The 21,966-nt window shown below is 40.9% G+C and overlaps 2 protein-coding genes across 8 annotated transcripts in view; one reads left to right on the top strand and one right to left on the bottom strand.

Moving 5' to 3' along the window:
• FGD6 (FYVE, RhoGEF and PH domain containing 6) overlaps positions 1-8,477 on the bottom strand; it is a 75,096-nt gene extending 66,619 nt beyond the window's left edge. For all 3 annotated transcript variants that reach the window (XR_012633400.1, XM_074902729.1, XM_074902728.1), the window contains exon 1: positions 8,348-8,477. Coding sequence is in view for 2 of the 3 variants with exons in the window: in XM_074902729.1 (XP_074758830.1) it covers positions 8,348-8,360 (13 nt within the window). In the remaining variant the exon portion in view is untranslated. The remainder of the gene's footprint in view (positions 1-8,347) is intronic.
• Positions 8,478-8,739: 262 nt separating this feature from the next.
• VEZT (vezatin, adherens junctions transmembrane protein) overlaps positions 8,740-21,966 on the top strand; it is a 60,104-nt gene continuing 46,877 nt past the window's right edge. For all 5 annotated transcript variants that reach the window (XM_074902723.1, XM_074902721.1, XM_074902727.1 and 2 more), the window contains exon 1: positions 8,740-8,820. In XM_074902723.1, coding sequence (XP_074758824.1) covers positions 8,785-8,820 — 36 coding nt within the window. In that variant the 5' untranslated portion in view covers positions 8,740-8,784. The remainder of the gene's footprint in view (positions 8,821-21,966) is intronic.

Genomic DNA, 21,966 nt, shown 5'->3' with positions numbered 1-21,966 from the left:
TGTGCAACTATATCCTAATCTCTAGCCTAGAAATAAGAGAATAAAGTTTCAGGCTTGGGTTTTTTTCTGTTTTAGATTTTTGCTTGTTTGTTTGAAAGAAATCTAGATGGGGGGAGAAAAAAAAAAAAAAGCAGATGCCCTCAGTTGCAAGCATTTCCCAAATGCTAAGCCGCTGCTCTAAGCAGATGGCCAGAAACAATGTCTCTACTATAGAAACAGGAAAACCATGTTTTTCTAGGACATGAATCATTAAATGGTATCCAGACTGACTCCACTTACACTTAGAATAGCTGTCCTTGCTGCAATTATATTAGCAAAGAGGTAAATGCCATGGCAGAGACGATTTTTAAAACATTGTGCAAGAGGGAATGCAGAATTTCTTTCCAAAGGAACAGCTCCGTATAGCCACTGACAACAGTCAGCAGTGACTACCTGCTACTGCAAAGGCTGTACCACCTCCTGCTTCCTGTCCAAAGACAGGTTTCCCACAGAGTAAAGAGTCAATAGTTTGCTAGGAAAAAAAGAATAACCCTTTTTGGATGGGCAACTACTGATCCTGAACAGCAGAAGAGAGCTGTACACTCACTTTCAGACAAGGCAACTGTCTATCCAATTGGACAATAAAGTGATGGCAATAAAGGAGCTTGTTTTATATGGCAAAAAACGAGGGAGAGATGCCCATTTTGCCACAGAATGCAAAGCAGTAGTAGACCTGGGCCATGTTCAGTAGTACTTGTTAAGTTATTAAAGCTCCCTGAAAATAGGGGAGAGACAGTCTGCCTGGGAATCCTCCCTGATGCCCAAATGAAAGAAACAGATTGCAGAAGATACAGGAGATTAAACACTGGTTAGGTAAGTGATAGCCTGTGGATTACTTGTCCGACTCTGCAAACTGAAGTCCATAAACCTTGGAAGTTTCTCTCTATAGTGGGACTGCCTAACATTTTGGATAGCAATCAGATTACTCTGCAGGACTTTCAGCTAGTGTTTGTTAGGGAGGACACTCAGAAGTTACAATATGATACTATTACCTGAATATAAGATTCAAAACCAAAACATGAAAATGTAAAGGGATGCAGAGAAAACAAACCAGTTACCGATAAGCCAATAGTGGAAACCTGGATAATGAACAGAGTGAGAAAAATTCACTTCTGATAATGTATGATTCAATACAATTTCTGAAGCCTACTAGAATTTTTCAAATTACTTCAATGTTAAAAAGCATTGGGACAAACAGAAGAGATGGGCAAGTTGTGTGGTATAATAAAGACACCACTGTCTGCTTTAAAGTGGTTGCTCATTTCATCTGGAGTAGATATGGGTCAATGTATTAACAGGCACATTACAATCTTGGTATCAATACAGATCTGCAGTCAACCACTCAATCAGAAAGGAATGTGATGAAGGGCTCTTTCAAACATAAATATGATGCGAGACAAAAGACTCCAGGAAGGGAATGCATACCAGTAGTTTTCCTCAACAAAGTATCTTTAAGTTTCTGAAAAATACAAGTGATGAACTTCCTAGAAAAAAATCACAGCAGCTAGGCAAGGGTGAAATTATGTTAGATTTTGATTAGAAATCAAAAATTAAAGATAAATCAATCCCCTGTGTGAGGGTAAAAAACAGTTCTAGATAATACTGCTTTAAAAGGGACAATTTCCCATCCTGAATAGAAGGAAAAGTAAGTAGGAGGCAAATGTTATATATAAAGGTGTAAGGAATGACTGGAAGTCATATGAGAGTGACTTTTTGTTAAATGACAAGCATAAGCAAGCTTCTTTAGTGAAAAACTGTAAATATAATCAAGAAACCATTATACAACAAATGCATGGAGTGGTGAGTTGTATGGACAATGAGCTTTTTCCTGGTGCCATATGGAACTGTTCACCTAAAACCAGAGATGAAGAGAATTTGGAAATCATTGTAGATAGTTATTTCATGAGAGCTCCATGCAGGTCTGCAGCCAAGAGGTAAATAACCCCTCAAATTACAAGGAGATAAATATAAAAAGATAAAGGGGGCTGAAAATATTTCTGTACACAGCACCTGCCAGACCTAGGGACATGCTATGTCATCTTCTGGGATTCTTAGATAAAAACTTGGGACAAATGCAAGAAATCACTACAGAAGTATCCAAGGTGTAAAAATCATGCCTCAAATCCCAAGAAAGCTCATCCTGCTTAATTTAACCAAGAATTTAAGAAGTGAGATAGTAGTATCATATATATCATGCACATGTAAAAGATTTTTGATAACAGATGGCTCTTTAATCAAGGGGAAAAAAAAAGATACATTGAGATTCCACACTTGACCACTGAAGTTTGACAAGTTCAAACCAGAAACAAAGCTTTAAAATTATTATTAAACCCAAAGGATAATTAACTACAGCAACATCTCGCCTAGGGCTGTGGTGAAGTCACTAGCACTTACAGTAAACCTAAACTCAGTTTCTGAGATGTATACAAGTTTCAGAGGAAATTTTGGATGGGACATTGGTTTGTCTGACTTGTTTTGCTCTGGAGATTAGAATAGACATTCACTGTGACTTCCCCTGCTCCCCCATGTACTCTTACCCCATTTCTCAGAGAGGATCCCTGCATCCAGACTAGCATCACAGGTTACCAGTAATAAACCCAAATGTAAGGGCAGAAAACACCAGGTTTTATTTGCATAAACGGATTAGATGATTAAGAGCCAGGGGAAGCAGCCAGAGATATCCTCTGACTTGCTTGACTAGGCAAAGGAAGAAATCCGTAAATAAAGTAACTAACAAAGCTGCCATCGCCAACAGGAAATCTACTGCTCATCTAGGAACAGCCAACACTGTTCAGTGCTGAAAAAAACCCACCCCAATGCTTAAAAATACCAACATTCAACATCCTTTAAAAAAAGTGGATTAAAAACCGCATTATTTTTCTGACTATAAATACCCATTAGAACCACCTATGCAGGTCAGTGCATATGCTCTTTGTCCAACTTCAAATCACAGCCTACAGAACAGACATTTGTCCCTCTGGTGAATTATCTCCTCAGCATGCTGAGGAAGAAGCAACACCCATTCTCATCCTGCTGAGCTCCTCTGCAACTGAAGTTTGTTACTGCTCAACTGGCACATGTTCCAGTGCTACCTTCAAGTTGTTTTAGAGGATAAGACCCTGGAACAACTTCTACTCTCAATGTTTTGCCTTAAAGTGTCCATTTCTGTTCTTCAGATGATGGGATTTGGCAACTGAACACCTCACTTAAAAATGCTCATGTCTTCTAGGCAATATCATGAATGAGCAGGAAAGTCAGTAAGACAGTGCAGTCTTAATACACTATTATTACGCAGCTTTAAATCTTTTCCTTTTGCTATAACCTCTTGTTATCTTGCCTGCCCAGCACAGGAATAGGGAGAAAAAAGGATATATGAAGTTGAATGGAGACAAAAACCAAAAAAACCCAAACCAACAAACCAAAAAAAAGGAGCACTACCTCTTCTGCAGTAAACCCTACTACTGCTAAAGGAACATTTTCCCAGGTTCTCTTTATGCCCATACTTTTGAGATTATGTTAACAACTTCTACACCTGGGAACAGCAAAAGAACAAGTTATGTTTGCGTGCATCTGTCCAAGAAACAGGGACAAATGGTTCTGGATGCTGTTTTGCAAGCATAAATTAGTATTCCTTTCCACGCGACATTCCACGTGAACAGAGGCCTCTCTCCTGGTATTCGGGGTCCACTATGGGATTGTCTCTAGCCACCCAAGAGGTAATCCTGTGGCAGGATACTGCAACCCACCCTGAAGCAATAGCCTTTTGGAACCACAAAACAGTAGGAAGACAGTAAAACAATTAAACAGTGTGACATAAGATTTTCACAGCAGTAGAACCTAAACTTAAAGTATGGGCACACAGTCAAGTTACTATGGGGTAAACCAAGGTGTGACTTTAACAAATCAGCAGCTCTGCTGAAGCTGGCCATACATATACTCTTACCATACCACACACTGTAGGAGGTAGTTTATTCCTTTTCACCTATGAGGTGAAATCTATTTTGCGTACTACTTCACATATCTATTTCACATGCACTAGGAAAAGTAAATGAAAGGGCTTGAAACAGTTACCGCTTAGCAGCTGGCCTACTGCAAATGTACATATCAGCTTTCCCACAGCACCTTGTTTACATATGCATATTGTATTCTCAGAGTTAGGAAATCACATCTGTAGGCTATATATGAAAATAAAACGATGCCCAGCTGTTATCTACCAAGTGATTGATGTGATGTCCTTTCTTACATGAAGAAAGAGCTTACTCCAACAGCCAATTCACTATTCTCGGGTCTACTTTTGGCATAAAACACTGCAACTTACAGACACAAAACAAGAAAGCCAATCCGGCTTTTAAAGCCCATCTACGGAGAGAGAAAAATGTTGCTGTATGTTTGGGCTACACTCAATAAATTACTGTGATAGCAATTAATACATTGCACAGAGAAGCAGATATAAGTATTTTAAAACTCCCATTCTCCAGCGACTTACGCTTTAATAACTCATAACAAGGCTTTTCAGTTCAGTTACTTTGCTTTCAGTTACAGAAAATTTCATTAGGTAAACACCTCAAAAAAGTATTGAGATCATTAATTTATTTCTTGTGAATGTGCATTAATTTTCTCATTATGCAGAGGCTCTGATTTTCTCAAGTACCACAATGCTCAAAAGAAAACAAAAAAAATTGAATGAGTCATGACATCCTGGAAGATAGCACATGTAGTTTTTAAAATACAAGTGAAAATGATGGTTTCCAAGGCACTACAGTTTTAGAAAACATCCTAAGTAAACTGTAAAAGGAAAACATTAATTTCAAAATCTCAGGTTGTTCAATGACTTGTTGAAATAAAACAGGAAAGTTGGGGATAACTTTAGAGTAAGGACAAGAGATGAATAAACGACCTTTTAAGATTGCATGCAGAGATAGACGCTGAGTAGGTCTAATGAGACTTGACACATTAGAGGGTTAAAGGGACATTATACCCTGTAGGCCTCAGTTTTTCGGTCCTTGAAAGCAATGAGGTTCGATTAGAAAAGTCATGTTGATTTTGTTTATTCTGTTCCTGCTATATTTTTTTTTTCCCTTTGAATTACATTTTTGACATTAAAATACACTGCATGTTTCTCATTGTTGTTGTCAAATCAGATTTCAAATTTAAGCTATACATTCTGTCTACATTAAATAAGCTGTATAGACTCACATATAAGGACTGTTTCTTCAGCAAGAAATAATAAACGGCAAACTCATAACTCTGAGCTTTTGTTTTTCCCTTTTAAAGGCAAAGTGCATACTTGAAGACAGCACAATAGTTCCAAGCAGAAAATGAGTAAATGTGCATTCATCAGTATCATATATAAAGAATATGCAGTACATGAGAAAGCAATGAGAGAATAGCTATAAATGAAGGTTGAAACCAACACACAGATTGATCACTAAAATAATTTTTAATTATCTAGAAGTATTTTAAATAAGTGCTATAGTTCCTTAGTTCTAACATGTCCAAATTTACATATGCATTTTCAAATATGTAAGCAACAGCTATGGCAGAACTCTTTCACCTATCAATGAATTATGTCCACTTCTGGACTGAGATGTAACTGAAACAATTTTGTAGAGGAACTAGAAAAGATATCTAGTAAGAAACTGAATATGCACTGCATTATTTAGAAAGGCAGAAAGCAAACTGCTGTGGACTCAATGCTGTGTTGTCCATGTTGGACCTTTTGCAACTTCTGTCCACGGACAAAAGCTGCGTTTAGTATTTCTCTCCATACCACAGTCTCCTCAAGTAGCAGAGTATCTCTTACAGAGTCCTGCATATCAAGCTGGAGTCACTCATACCTGCAAATCCTACTTAAAAATATTAAATCAATACTGATGATGCTGTACCCAGTTGCTTTGCTCTAAAGTTACATTAAAAAAAAGATGCAAGAGACACTCAAGCCCTTCAAGTTAAACTGAAGGAAGAGCGGAAGGGTTTTGAGGCATGTCAAATTCCATCTGAAGCCTTCACACATGATGATAACATTTTTACTGAAATGCTGTGTTACCAATCAGTTGTCAGAAAGCTAGCTACCTTACCTAGCCAGAGTAATAACTTAATTAACAATTAAATAATTTCAATGTTAGATATAGATCCTATAGATCACAAGATTGAAATTAAAATATGGGAGTTGATAAGTTTTTATGTGAGCAATAGCTTTATAAAGCATGTCTATGTATTCAGGAACTGAATTCTGCAGCAATACCAATAGACAGGTATTAAACATTCAGAACTGTCTCTCAGCAGTCCTCAGTCTTTTCATACCCTGCCTATGAGCTCCTTAACTAAAATGTCAAAAGTTGTCATAACACTGTCTGCAGAATCGTGAATCTCTGATCTTGTTTCACCTGTTACCCATATATTTCTCTATCCTTACATAATCCATCACACACAAAAAAAATTTTCGTCCCCTCTTCAACTGCCTTCACATATCGCTCAGCTTCCCTCTTCCTGCCCACCAGGACTCTAAGCCGTCCCCTTCAAACCTCTCGCTAAAATTCATGTTTTCCATGAAACTCTCACTTTCTTTTTACTGATATTCCTCAGCACCCCTCTCACTTTTGCCTTCTAAGGGACTTTCTTCACAAAAACCCCTTCCTCCTCCCCCTTCCCACAAACACCATCACAACATAAACTAAAACAACAGAGAGACTCGGTCAATCTCAGCTCTACAAGTCCTGAAATCACTGTTTAGCGCTAAAAATCTACACAACTTTCTGAAACGTAGTACCGTATCAAATTTTAAGATCCCAACTCTAAGCTCTTGAGCACCCCCTAACATGTATCTTTTATTTGCACAGCTGTTTAACTCTTAAAAGAGCAGGGGTGAATTGCACTACCAGCAGCACTCCTAAACATGAACTTAGAATGCAGCTGTTAAATAGAGATGACATCCCTCTCTTACATGTTTTTCGAGATCTAAACAAACTCAGTTCTATCATATGTATTAAAAGTAGAAATATACTAAATGGAGCAGAAAGATGCATCAAAAAGGGTTTTATTTTTCAGCAAATTCTGACTAAGAGAGCGCAGATAATTAACGCTGGACTTGATAACAACTTGACATATTTGAAAGGAAAACACTGAGAATTAGGTTGATAGTTTTGCTCGATGTCCTGTGTATAGCTTTTTCTTTAGAACATCCCCCACCCCAATCCTTACAGGAAGCACTTTACTTTGCTGCTTCAGGATTATGCTGTCATTAGTTGCGTTTTCCACCCAATACATTATGATTTACATATGACATCTTTTCAGGGCAGGAAGTCCTACTCTTGTCTTCAAGCACACTAAGAAAGGAATCTACTAATCTAACAGATGGGTGAACAAAAGTTCTAACAGCACACCACAGTGCAGCCAAACAAACAAAAAATACGAGCAACTCCCTTAAACCTGGGGAGCTCTTGTTTTAAACCAAGAATTTGCCTCGCAGCTCTTGTAGCCATAAAAGTGGTAGCGGTCAAGAAGGGGGGCGGGAGGGGGGGTTCGGAAAGGTAAGGAAAGCACCGAAGTAGGTCAGTTCAACCCAGCAGCTGGAAAGGCCAGAAGCGAACGCCTCCCCGTGCCCCTGCCCCGGCGTGAGGGCTCCAGTTTGTACGGGCTGGAGCGGGGCAGGTACGTCCCTGAAGCGAGGCCGCAGTTCAGCCGCTGACAAACTTTGGCAGCTCCGCCAAAGTCAGACGGAGCGACAACCCAACCCCGTGCTCGGCTTCCCCGCCAGAACCCCCGGCCCTACGGCGGAGGCTCCCGGCGCCACCTCAGCCCCACGCCAGAGAACCCGCTCCGCCGCCGGACACGCGAGAGCGGCCAGAGCCCTACGCCGGGAGGGGGAGCGGAGAGACCGGCTTCGCTCCGCGCAGCGCCGGGGCAGGACGTGCCGGGGCGGGGAGGGGGTGGGGGGGAAGAGGGAGCGGGGCGCCCGTACCGGACCCCGGGGAAGGGCTGCGGCCCCCAGCCCCGCTCACCCCCCACGCTTCCCCCGTGGCGAGGGGGGGACGCAGCGCCCGGCGCCTCCGCGACGGTGGGGCAGAGCCGGGCGCAACCGCTCCGCGCCGCCGGGACGAGGAGCGCCGCGGCGGCGGCTCCGGCTCCCGTCCCGCACCAGTATCGCGGGGCGGCCGCGCTGCCCCTCCCTCGTCAATGCCCACCGCCGCGGCGCCGTGCCCCGCCGGCCGCCCCGGGGTAAGGCGAGGCTCTCTGGCCGCGGGGACACGCGGACTGCCCGCCGGGCGGGCGGAAACCGCCGCTCCCCAAACTTTCCCCGGGCACTCACCGGCGGAGCTCATAGTGCTCCCTACGCGCCGCGCCGTCCTCCCCCTCGTCCCTTACACCACGGCCCCTCTGAGGGCCGAGGAGAAGGAGCCCATTGTTCCCCCGCGCCGCCACCCAGCAGCAGCAGCCGCCGCCCGCCACCGCATAACGCCCCGCGGCTGCCGGCAGGGTCAGTGCCAGCAGCGCCCGCCGCGGCCAGCGGCGCCCCCTGCCGGGCTCGAGCCCCGCCCCGCCCCCCGCGCCCGGCCCCGCCCCCACGGCCCCGCCCCCACGGCCCCGCCCCCGGCGCCCGGAAGCGCGGCGCGCAGCGCCTTCTGGGGGCTGTGGTTCTCCCCGGCGCCACGCGGGGCCGGGCCGGGCGGGGAGGGGAGGGGCCGCCGGCCGCGCGGCGGACTCCGTTTCCCGGCGTGCCCGCGGGGGGTGGCATGGCGGAGAAGGATGACACCGGAGTTTGACGAAGAAGTGGTGTTTGAGGTGGGCGCGGGGGCGACCCGGGGCGGGTTGGGCCCGTGTCTCTCCGCCCCTCGCCGGGGCGTTGCGCCGCGGCCCCCGGGGGCGGCGTGCGCCGGGCGGGCCGAGGTGACCGTTGGGCGTGAGGCGGACGCGGGGCCAGGCCAGGGGCAGCGCCTGCCGCGGGCGGGCGGGGGAGGGCGGGAGCCGGCGGGACCGGCAGGTTGGGGCGGTGCTCGCCGGGACCGGCGGGGCGGCGTGGGGTGTCCTGCGCTCCAGAGCAGCCTGGGGGCCGGAGCCGCGCCGCGCCCCTCCGCGCAGGCCGAGGGCGGGACCGCTGGCGGGAGAGGGAGCCGGGCCGGGGCCGGGGCCGGAGCGGCCGGGGAGGGGGCGATCCTTTGTGCGGCGGCTCGCCGGGGCCGCGCGGGTTGGCGGCTGCCGGGCCGCCTGTCCCCGCGTTTCGGGCTGTCGGCGTTGCGACCTCGGTGAGGGATCTCGGGAGGCCCGTGTCCCTTAGAGCTGCCCGCGCCGCCCGTCGGACCCGCTAGGGGCTGAGGAGGGGTAAAGGGCCGGCCGGGTTCGCGCCGGCTCATCCGTGCGGGTGCAGAGAGCACAGGGCGTGCGTGATGCTTCCCACGGCTCTGCCCTGACCGTGGGATCGAGGGTGAAGGTAGTAAACTCGCTGTGTAGCTCATAAACCCAGCTTCTCAATCAGTGTAGTTCACCTAAATGGTGCATTTCAGCATGCCTTGTAAATACTGAAACTACCTTATCTTTCTAGTGTTGGTATTATTTCTAGGGTTTGCATAAAAGTTTTACAATTATTTGCATGTCTTGTTAGATAGTGGGGCTACAGTACCGTCTTGGCCTTCTTTGAAACAAGTGGCTCAATATATCTGCTGTTGCAGTTCAGTAACAAAATCAGATCAGTTTGCAGCACATAAATGTAATTGCATCTTTGTGGAGGGCGCACCTGTTTTTGCAGGTGTACAGACAAAGTGATTCTAGAGAAATACTGACTTTCGAATTACTAATTATTATAATAGTTATAAGACTTCTGTTTGTACCAGGATGCAAAAAGCTCCTTACATAAGGAATGATTTCTTCTCAGCTGCGTAAGTACTACCTGTATGTGGCTTTGGCCTGCACCACAAAGTTTTGTGTTTATCCACAACCGACCTTGAATCCTAACAAAATCTGTTATTTACATTACTTCTATGTTAAATCATTTCCTTTAATGGCATAAATCCCTGATGAGAGTTTCTTTCACAGATAAAATGCCTGCCATCTGCATTTCCTTCTTCAGTAAAAGTGGTACGAGTTTTACAGTTCCACAGTTCTTCAGTTCGTGCAACAGTTACAGTTCTGATTGAAAAAGTTCTGCTGCATAGGGAGTAAAAGATCTTCCTTTCATGTGCATATGCACGTCACTATTTTCTTTGCATTTTGGGAATTGATTTTCATGACTAGGAAAGGCTCTTTGATATGGTACTGTATCAAGTATATGTGTGTGTTATATACACACAGGTATACTGAGTGGCAGAATGTATGTTTCATGTATTAGTGTACAACTATAACATCAAATAAGCAACACTGGGAACGATACAGGGGTTTTTTTGATGGGCTGATTGTTAGGGTGCAGAGCTTGGTGAGATATCTGCTGATAATAATGGGCACCTTGAAATAACTGCAAAAATTATCTTCAGAAGTGCTCAACAGGGTTCATGCTGTTCTAAAGTAAAGGTTCGACAGAGAATGATGAACATACGCCACACAAACGAACTAGATGGGAAGTAGCAAGGCGCGGAAAAGTATTTGAGTAGTAAATGCTACAATGTGTGGGTTTTTTTAATTACTTTTAAAATCTTTTTCTTGGGCCCCAAACTCTCCCGTTAATTATTTGTGGTTTCTGGAAAGCAACTACGTTTTTTTCTGCAGCTCAGCAGGTCACTTCCTATGTTGTTCTTCGATAGTCACTGTTGCAAGGAGGTCTTCAGCATTCAGACCTAGGTTACAGTGAATAGCTGTTTTCTCTGTGCTTTTGAAGCTCTTGTGAGCAAGTATCAGTCAATATTATAACGAGTCGTGATGTGCTAACAAATGCATAATCAGGAGAGGAGTAGTCCTTCATGTTTTTCATACACAACAGAATGGGTAGGAGAGGGAAGAGAAACACATAGGATGTGCTTCACCTGTTACACGTCACAGTTATGCACAGTGACATTTTCCTGTCCATCAGGCCCTGAACACATCAATGACAGCTGTCTACATTACCAGTTTTGCCACATCAAACATATGATAGCCCACTGATAGGTATTTATGGACTGATCATTTGTCTCGCTGTCAGAGTATCTTTTACATTAATGTATCTCTGAAGGAAGGGAAGAACAGACATGGCATCACTGCCTTGAAAAAGCATTTTTTTCCATCCAGTTCAAGAGCCATTGCAGATCACTGTGACTGAACAATATTGAATGACAGACATTTTACTCTACCCAGTAAGTGCTGCCATACTCTGCCCAGTTTATAAATTAATTCCTACAGCAGCCAGCAATTTTCATTTCACTGTATAGTCCTCAGCACTTCAGTTCTTGCATTTGTTACAACTGGTTGCTCTTGTAATTAAAATGCTACAAATATTAAGGGGAAGGGACAGAATCCAGGAAGCAGAGGTTCTACTGATATTCTTGGCCTGAGCTCATCTGCTAGCAGTGTATCAAGTTAAAAATTGTTGCAGGGTAGAGCAGATTGTACTAAAAAGTGGAGGAATAATGAATGGCATTCTTTAATAATGTCTGCCTTAATTTATTAAGGGAGATCATGAGATAGGAAATTTGATGTTAAGTTACTTGAGATGAATTTTTTACAAAATGGGCTAGAACACAGAATGCTGTAGTGGCAGTGCACACTACGTGTAGTTAGTGTACCCAAGTCCTCTGGAAAACTGCAGTGTTTTGTCTATTTTGCTATGAGACTGGAATTGTGTTAGGGGTTTTTTTGTTGTTGTTTGGACAATGACATCTCCTCCCTGTTTTGTTTGTTTGTTTGTTTGGTGTTTTTTTTTTTTAATGTTTAAATTAAATAAGCTCCTTATTCAAACTGGTTAAATTTCTGCATCATTATTGCAGTGGGAGGACTGTATGAGAACTTCATTGCTTTGGCAGTTAATAACTGACATCTAATTTCTGGCTTGAAATTTATTCATGGCCACTTCATACCTACTTGCACTTCTGCTATCTTGTCCATTGGCATATATCCTTCTTATAGTTCTCTAGAATTTACCTCTCCTCATGTATTCATAGAAAGCAATCTTATCCTGGCTAAGAATTTTGCTAAATAGAATAATCTAATATATTTTAGCTTCCTTTCACAAAACAGATTTTCCTCGTCTTAATTTTTTGTTTGGTTTTTGGTTTGTTTCTTTGTTGGGGTTTTTTACATCTACTCCAGTTTGAGTTCATCTTTATTTACCTGAGCTTGCAGCATGGTAATCGTGTTCTTGCTGGGGTCTTGTACAACTACTTTCACGTGCTTCTGCTGGGAATACTTTGTTTCTTGCATCCTTGGCCTGCCAACAACTTTTTCAAGTCTTCATACTGTTTGACTTGTTGTAATGTGATATGATAGGGTAACCACTTTATGTCTGTCCTTATTTTTATGAACGGCTTCTGCATTATTGGAGAGTTTGGTTTTATTAGTCCCTCTGTGTAAGGTCATGCTGTTGTCTACTTGTTAAATTGCATGCCCACTCAAGGTCATCCAGTTCCTTTTGTATGTTGTTTCCTTTTGCATGAGGTTTCAATCCTTTTCTGATTATATGAGTTACTTGATGTTATCGGGAAATTTTGTTAGCGTCCTTTTTTGTTATAAGGTTAATTAAGGAAAATTAAAAAGCTTTGTCCAAAGACTCATTCTTTAGGAACTCCATTAGTAACCTGTTTCTGATCTGATAGCTTTCTGTTCAGCGTAACCCATTGTTATCTCTGCCATCTACATATTTGGTTCCTTTCCCATCTTTTTCATCTTAACTGATATGGCTCAGTATCAGAAGTCCATACATCATATGGCACAGTATAAAAAGTCCATATAATCTTCCTGCATTTCCTTTATCTAGGCAAATTAACTGTCTCATCAAAGAAAGATGTTGTGAGTTTAGCACAATCTACCTCTGATGAACCCATGTGATAGTTTCTTTGATGATCATCTGTTTTCTTCTTTGTCTTTGAATTTTGCAAGAAATAATTATTCTCAGTAGCATGCTGGCTTTTGATCAGATTCATAGGCCTGACATACTCCTGATTGCCTTTTTTGGTTTTTTCCTTGTAAATGTATGCACTATGTTTGTTTTTTTCCACTTTTGAGTTTATAGATTTTTTAAAAATCCTTCCTGCTGGATCTCTGATCTCCTATGCCCATTCTTTCAGAACACTGGGATGAAGGTGATCCAAACACTGCTCTTTGAGTGCATTTTCAGCTCCCAATTTCTGCTTCCAGCTGAGTCATTTGTACTATATTTTAATGAGCTTAAGCAAGTTTGTTTTTCACATATGGATAGATATTAAAGCTATGCTCACAGAATCACAGAATGGTTGAGGTTAGAAGGGACCTCTGGACGTCATCTGGTCCAACTCCCATGCTCAGGCAGGGCCACCTAGAGCACAGGACTGTGTCTAGTCGGCTTTTGAGTATCTTCCCAAGGATGGAGACTTCACAACCTCTCTGGGCAACCTATGCCAGTGCTTGATCCCCCTCACAGTGAAAAAGTGTTTTCTCATGTTCAGAGGGAACCTCCTGTATTTCAGTTCCTGCTCATTGCCTGTGGTCCTGTCAGTGAGCACCACTGAGAAGAGCCTGGCTCCATCCTCTATGTATCCTCCCGCCAGGTATTTACATACATTGAAGAGGTCCCCCAAGTCTCTCAGCCTTTCCTCATGTGTGAGAGATGCTCCTCCTTCAGGTTCACTCAGCCTGTTGTTGGAATCTAACCCCAGAAAGTCTTCCTGATTGTGTCAGGTGTATGTTCTGTACGGTTCTGATGGAAGCATTGGAGCTGACATTTGTTGTTTTCCATTTTAATGCTGTGTTTGCAGAAGAAAGATAATCTCTGCAAGATTTTTCACCAGATTGCACTAAAAAAGGAGATTTTGACATGCACAGTGTCAAACTTCCACCACCTTACATTTTTTAGGGCTTTTTCATACACAGTGTTTGAAATATAAGGCCTTGCATGTAGAATTGTGTAAAACGTAGTGTTGAAATAATTTCATTGCCATAAAGATATCTCTGTTGTTTTGTTTTGTTTTTTTTCTTTTTAAGTTTAATTAGGAAATAAAAACTCTCAATGCACTTGAGGCATTGTTTTAATTAACTCATGAATCTTGTGCCATTCTTACAACCAGTTCTGTCCATATTATTTACGTAAAGTTGCTATTTGTTAGCTATTTCGGTACTAATGGAAATACATGTTAAGGAATAGCCCCAGTAAAGGGTGGCTGAGTGTCATGATGGTAGTGTCACTGTTGAATCTAATCTTTTATTCTAGGTCTAGAAAATCTGATCTTTAGTATGATTCCAGACTTTTAAATTTGGGGTTTACTGCTTGTCCCATTAGAAATCCCAGACTGAAAAATACAATATAAATTGTATATGTATCTTTCCTGACTTCAAATTTTGTTTTGTGCAAATGGGAGAATAATATCAAATTAACAAAATGAGACTTTCTTTGGCTCACCTATCTGCATCAAATTTCAGAATCCATCCTAATCTGCATTTAAAAAGAAAACAAGCTGAGGATGAACACAAAGAGACTAAAAAATCTCATGTCCAAATTCAAAAGTTTATATCTATGGGAAATATTGAACACAGCTCTACTGAACCTAGAATTGGAACCCACGAACTCGGAACAAAGATTCTAAACGTGTAACAGGTACTGTCATTTCACACTAGCCCTTGCTCAAGCTGTCATCTTCCCGTCATTGGGGGGAAATACACGCAGAAATGGAATTACTCTTTCTAGAGACTGGCCAAGACATGGTCTGCGTTCTTTGTCTTCTTCCTGTAGTGGAAGAAGCTAATGTAAAAAATGAGTCCTGAAAACAGTGGAAAAGTGCTTTACAAGCAGCATGCCATCCTGAGAGAGAAAGGAAGCACCAGGGCTCAGCAGAGCTGGCAACTACATGGCACTGGGTCTGGCCTGTGTGGGGAGGAGGTAGGAATGATGGAGTCCATTTAGGAGGGACGTAAGACAGAAGTACTTGGGAAATATTGGGCAACATCATAATGTGTTCAAATGTCAGGTTCAGGAAGGCATCTCACTGCGTATTTAGGCAACAAGCCAAGATGCTGCTTGGTGCTGAGGGGCATGGACGGTGACTACATAGAATGTTCTGAAATGCAGATTTCTGTAAGATTTAAGAGAGATTCCAGCAAGAGGCACTACCATTTCCCAGTATAGTACAACTACATTCAGAACAGCCTTTAGCTGATGTGTTCACTGTGTGCCTACAATAGTAATACATGTCTAAAATGATATTTCTTTGCTTAGAATACTGGTGCATCACTAAATTGAGGTGCTCATCTGAACCCTTTTCAACCAAATGTAGCTTTTATCAGAACACTCAGTGGTGTTTGTTTCCACAAATGCTTTCTCTACCTAAATTGAGCTGTTCTAAAATTATTTTGATTAAAAATGAAACAACCAAATAAAAATGCCAGGAAACCTAACCTCAGAAACCTTTTGTTGTGATGAAAATTTTAAGTCATATTCATTCAAAAACCTGAAAATTTTAGGACTTGCAAAGTAATGTGATTTTTGTCAAGCATCAGGCTTATAAATGTTGTATTTAAAAAAATAACATCTCAAACGTTATAAATTAGGAAAAAGAAGAAACTAAAAAAGAACACTGACATAACTTCAATGGTAGTGTTAGTAATACTCCCTCAACAGGATTTTTCTCACTGAATATTGAGTGGATGATAGATGTAGTACTCTCATTTTATATATATATATATATATATATGCATGAAATAAAAAGCCAATTTTAAATACACAGTTCCGTCAAAACCAGAGTTTACTTGTTATTCTGATGAGCTGGTTCTGAGACTGTGCATTGTCTGCCTGAAGAGTGGGCTGTTGCCAGAGAGGTATTTGGGCTTGGCTCTTTTCCAGCTTATTCTCATCTTCTTCCTTATGCTGGCACCTGGATTTGTGAGTGATGCTGTAACCTGGCTCAGGAGACTGATTAGACTATAAACTAACCTGGCTAAGAAAGAAAGAAAGAAAAAAAAAAAAAAAAAAAAAGATGGCTTTTATTTTTTTTACAATCAGATCAGTTCCTTGTTCCATCTCACCATTTGGCTGTATAAATATTATCATTAGTGTTCTAAAATGGTACTGCAGCTTTCATCTGCACCCACTGGTAATGGCTGATTAAATTGACCATGTAAATGCAGCCTGGGTTGATTATCTCTGCTACAAATTGCACTGTACTGTAGAGGCACCTGGTCTAGTGACGGATGGGCTATCTGGGATATTTTGCTTCTCAACAGTCCACTAAGGAAGAGGAGGACAGACAGGCTGTACACCTTTTCATCACATGACTGCGAGGCAGGTGATACCAGAGAGAAAATAAAAGAAACTGCAGGCTTAAAACTGTATAAAGAACAGTCTGGTTGTTGCAAAGGCCAAGTAAACTCATCAGGTGTTTTTGGACAACACTAATGTTGTATCTGAACAAATAGAGGAAAGAATTAAATGGGCTGTATGGTATGTAAACCCATATTGCCTTTATTATATTTAACAGAAAATTTAAATATAAAAGTACATGATGATTCATAGTAAATTTTGAGGTCTGTTGGTCCAAATATTTTTTAACCCTCCTCTTTGTTAATTAGTCTGAGGTCACATTTACAGGAAGGTTAATACCACAGTACTGCTCTCACAACTTCAAGTGATGAATCAGCTTCTTTAAGACACTTGAATAAAATAAATGACTGACTGTACTTTTCTTTTAGGCTTTATAATGTCTCTTGGCTTTTGGATACCTTTCATTTCAATCAAGATATTTGCTTATAGTTTGTTGCTATTAGGAGTCGGAATTAACAATGGATAAACAAGTTGATTCTTTGGAGCTGGTGTTTTAAAGAGGTTTCCAAAAATGTTTCCGAAATATTCCACTAGTTTTACCAGTCAGGTGCATTAATTTCATTTAGTTTTGAATGTAAGTGAAGAATAAAATCTATGAGTTGTTAGTAACTGCTATAAACCAAACCAGTTTACTTGTGTCAGGCTAGGCCGATGACCTGTGTGATCAGTGACTTCCCACCCAAAGCTCCAGGTACATAGTCTGGCTGGCCTGTTACCCCATCCTCCAGGGAACGTGATGTTTACCACTTCCAGTTTTTCAGGTATTCTTCATCTCTGTCCTTTTCAGAAAGGTCCTGCTCAGCTTTTCACCTGTATTCACAGGCCAACTTCTGAACAGGTAAATAAACCAGAGCTCACAGTGACTTTCAGGGCTTTTTCTAGTACATAATATTTCTTTCTAAGATTTTTCCACAATGGTAATGTGCAAGCACCTGCTGAAAATGCAAAGGAAAAAGCTTTCTTATGTTACAGATCCAGTGATACAGAACTATACACAAACTCTAAAACTTTCCTAACTCTTCAGGACATGTGGGTGCATGCAGAAAATACCCAGGAACAGTAACAGATTAATGGCTTCAGAAGTTCTTGAGAGCCTGCTTCTAAATCAGATGGTACAGTAGTGCTGGAGAGGTCTATGTTCCTGTGGCAGTGAAAGCAGAATAGGAAATTTAAATGACTCTTTCACTGCCTTGAACTCATTGTCTAATATTAGCCCTGTCAAGTGCCTGGCTCTTTGTCAGTTGGAGCACAGGAGGAGGTGGTTACCAGCCAGGAGAGAGAATATGACCAAGGCTTTTAAATACTCTTGCTTGGAAAGTCTTATTAATGGCTATATAGAAGATCGATGTGCAGTAATTCTTTCAAGCAGTATCTTTTTAAAAGCCTTTAGCAATCTGTCATCCTCGTCTCCCTCCCCCCAGTGAGAAAGCCACATTAGTCAGGAGAAATCGCACAGTCCTGGGAAGTTTCAAACGGCGTCCGCTGATGCTGTCAGGAAAATGCTACTGTGCAGGGGCACGGGTGCAATTACACTGACAGCTGCTTCTCATCCTCGGCTCGGGTCATCCTGGAGGGACAAGCGGAAAGAAACGGGGAGGTGGGTGAGATTCTGTCAGGTGCATGGGAGCGGTACCGAAGAGAAAAATGGAATACCCTCTTCCAGGAGACAAAGATCGCGCTGTCTGTGAGTGTTAGCTCAACTTCTTCAAATCTGTGTTTTGAGAGGTGGGGTGAGATTTCAATACTGTTTATTTTGTTCTGAGTTTAGCCACCTGTTCAGCATATCTTACCCTTTGCTCTCTCTGTGATAGAAATGGTGGGTTTTTTTCAGCTGATAATTTATAACTTATTTTGGAGGTGATTTAAGCTCCCACGGTGGTTTTGTCATATTGCAAACCTCAGCTTTGAAAAAACATATACATATTTTAAGAAGAGATCTTTAGACATCTTATTTTGTGAAGTGGAATTAAATATTACTTTTAAGGGTCATCTGTTCCATTAGCCATGGTTGGAAACTAGAGTAGGGGTTTACTAGGTAGTAAATTTTATCATAGTAAAGAGCATTGGGTGTGGGAAGCCCCTGCCTTTAATGGAGAAATCCTGAGTCATTTACTTCATGATGCATCAGCAAAAATAATTTGGGTGTGGCTTTGATTTTCAACTGCTATTGTAACAAGACTATGAAAGCTAACAGTGTCTTAATCTAGTTTGTGATTGCAAAGGTTTTTCTCAGAATACACACAAAATACCTCACATGCTGAAGTGCAATGTCTGTGCTTGCACGGCTGCAATAGATGTAAGTATTTGAGTAGATATCTATCAAAATCAAGCTCTTTTCTGAAAGTAGGGAATTCTCTACTATGACAACCTTTCCATGACATAGCAGTAGTCAATGTTATATGTTTGATTATCTTTTAATGTTTGGCTTGGGTTTGGGTTTTTTGTATTTATTTCTACTGTAGGCTTAGAGTTGCAAACATGATGTTTAGTCTTCAGTTAAGGTGATTTTTTTTTTTTTTTTTTATAACGAAGTCAGTGCTGTATGGCCAGTGGCATTAGTAAGCACTGGGAAAGGGTTAAAGAACCAAACTGATTTAGTGGACTGTTCTTTAATTCTGCATAATATATCTTTAGAATGAGACTCAACCACTTTCATCAATGAAGAAAGGAGAGTTGTAATTAAACATATGTATGTGAGTTAAATTTTGGTAGTATGTATCTAAAATAAATATGCTCAGGGGGTTATGAATGAGGAGGAAAGGATTTTCTTTCTTGATTCTGGAAATGGGAGCTTATATAAACCTATACTATAAATATCTAGTTACAGTTGAATGGCTTTGCAATATGACTGGCTGTAGTGAATTAGAAAAGTCATAGGAAGATAAGTGTCTTTTGTCAGTCTCTGCTCAGTCCCCAGAAAACCCTAATTCTTAAAATTTGCAAAAAGTATATTCCTACTTAGTACATCAACAGTTTCTGACTACCTTGCTTTACTTAACAGGTTTTTCCATGTATAATCTGTATGAAATACACCAAAGAATAACCACATTTTGTTTTCTGTCTGTCCTGGAACACATTTCCAGCACACATTTTGGACAAATAACATAATTAAAAAATTCCCTGGCTGTAAATGTAACGCCTGTCTCTTGTATCTAGGTGGTCTCAGAAAGTGACTTAGAAGAAGAAGAAACTTAGAAGAAACTTCAGAAATAAATACAGCATATTGCTGAAAAATCCTGTCTTGGTATCTTCACTTACTTTAGATATTTCCCATCAGTAACTGGTAGTATGATGGTAACATAACAATAAGCTGAATTATTAACGGATTTGTTCCCTCTACTTTGTAAATGATTCATTACCATGTTATTCAGAGACAACTAGAAATAAATAAACAAACCTGATTGTTAAACATGAATAATAGTAACTATTCTGGTTATTTTCTGAGAGTGGTTGAAAGTAAAGATTCATAAATACATGGAAATAGATTATTCCAGAATAATATGATGCTGTATTGCTAGGAAGATGAGATTTTATATTTTAAATTTTGTTTTCATGCCATCCACTGAAACAACCTTACTGTCCCTTTACTTCACATCCTAACATAAAAGCTTTCTCCCAAGTCTAAATTATAGGTTTTTTAAATTACAACCTATTACTGCTTGCAAGGATAAACTTTCTTATATATTTTGAATTTCTTAAACTAAAATTGTAGTATCTATAATATATGCAGAAAGGTAAAATAAGTTGCTCTTTTTTTTTTTTTAATGTTGGACTGTTAAAAAAAAGAAGGCATGAATTTTGGGCAAAGAAAGTTGGGAGGAAAAAAAGCAGATCTATTTTCCCCAACCAAGAAGCAGATTTTTTTTTTAATATTATCAGTGCATTTGCAGGTGAAAACCGCTGAGCCTGACAATGCTGATGGATGACAGGCTGAATTGAAACCAAGGAACTTTTCTGACAGAAGTGCATATGCAGGAATATATGCATATCTGTGGTCTTTTTTATGGGAAATAATGAATTTAGGAGTGAGAAGTTTGGGTAAGGATGTAAGCTAGAAATCCAGAGCTATAATTTGTGGCATATCAGACACATTATAAGATTTAATTATTGGTTTTAAAACTCTGTGAAGATGAAAAATGCTTTGTAAGCATTAAGTATAATACTTTAGTTTCTTGTATTGAATCAAACAGTATACAGAATAGGATATTTTAATGGTATCTTATTGCAATTCTGTACTTGCATTGTTAATTTTCTGATTCTTTGATAATATTGGAACTTTCATGTTCACATGCATAAAATCTACCCTTCAACCTTTTAAAATTCTTTTACTGGATCTTCTAGCCAGAAGAGATTTGCTGTAGACTGGTGGATACATCATCAGTGAGTTATACAGACCAAACAGCTTTACTGGTGACAGGTTTGTCAGTATAACTTAAAGCTGAGCAGTAAATAAACACACACTATTTATTTATTTATGTCAGCACAAGCGAATGTATATATGTCATCAGTCATATTTCTGATAGGAGTGTAATCTTCAAATTTTCTGAGCAAAATGTACAGCTGAGTGTGCTACACAAGAAACTTCACTCTTAATGGGAGAATTTTATGTTCGGTTCATTAAGGTTCTTAATAATCTAATTTCACAAGGGCCTCAACGCACTTTTTATTCAGTGCTTTCTTTGCCCACATCTTGCATGCTACTAATGGATTCAGAATGGGGAACAATGTGATTTTACTTACAGCATAAAGGAATTTAGTCACAGTATATTTCTTGGTCACTTGAGTTAATAAAAAATGTTTTCTAATGTGCGTTTAAATTACATTACTAATCTTTTAGAAAAGAATGGGAAAGAGAAAGCATGTGGAGCCAAAGAAATGTGTTAAAGGAGGATTATCGTAGCCAGAGTACTTTCTGAGAAACTGAAAGAGGAGAACCCTTACGTACTTGAAGGAATATGTGATAAATATTCAAGTTAAATTTTAATCAGTGATCATTTGCTAACTCAATAATCAGAAAACTGATTTCTGGTTCTGAGCAGTGATGAACAATTGCAGATCTACCCATAATGAGACCCTGTAAAACTTTCAAAAAGTGAATCAAAAGGAATTATGTAAAACCTAGTAAAGTGCCTGTATTCCACCTCCATTACAAGAACAAATAAAATTATCCATCCTAGCTAGGGGCTAAAGTTTCGTTAACATTTGGAGAGATAGTTATTTTTTTCTATTTCTGTAGAGTAGAAAATGTACTAATTACAGTTAGATGGAAGGTTTTGATGTTGCCAAATACCCAGTAAGAGGGGAGAATTGGTCATTCTTACATCTTTGCAATATTTCACTAAATGTAGCATTCAGGATTTTAGCTTATTCTGTCTTCAGTGGACAGAGTATCTGTCTCTCTCTCTGCCTTCCTTCATCCATTTTTATGGGGAAATGGAACCAATCTAAGCAGCATTAGACCGGTTTTCTTGATGAGCTTTTAGAAGATTATCTCATCATGGACCCCAAAGCAAGGTTCACCCTGA

This window comes from Athene noctua, chromosome 3 (genome assembly GCF_965140245.1).
Source record: "Athene noctua chromosome 3, bAthNoc1.hap1.1, whole genome shotgun sequence".
In the NCBI taxonomy this organism is placed as follows: Eukaryota; Metazoa; Chordata; class Aves; order Strigiformes; family Strigidae; genus Athene; species Athene noctua.
Note: the sequence above shows the minus strand (reverse complement) of the source record. Positions and strands in the feature narration are given on the sequence as shown.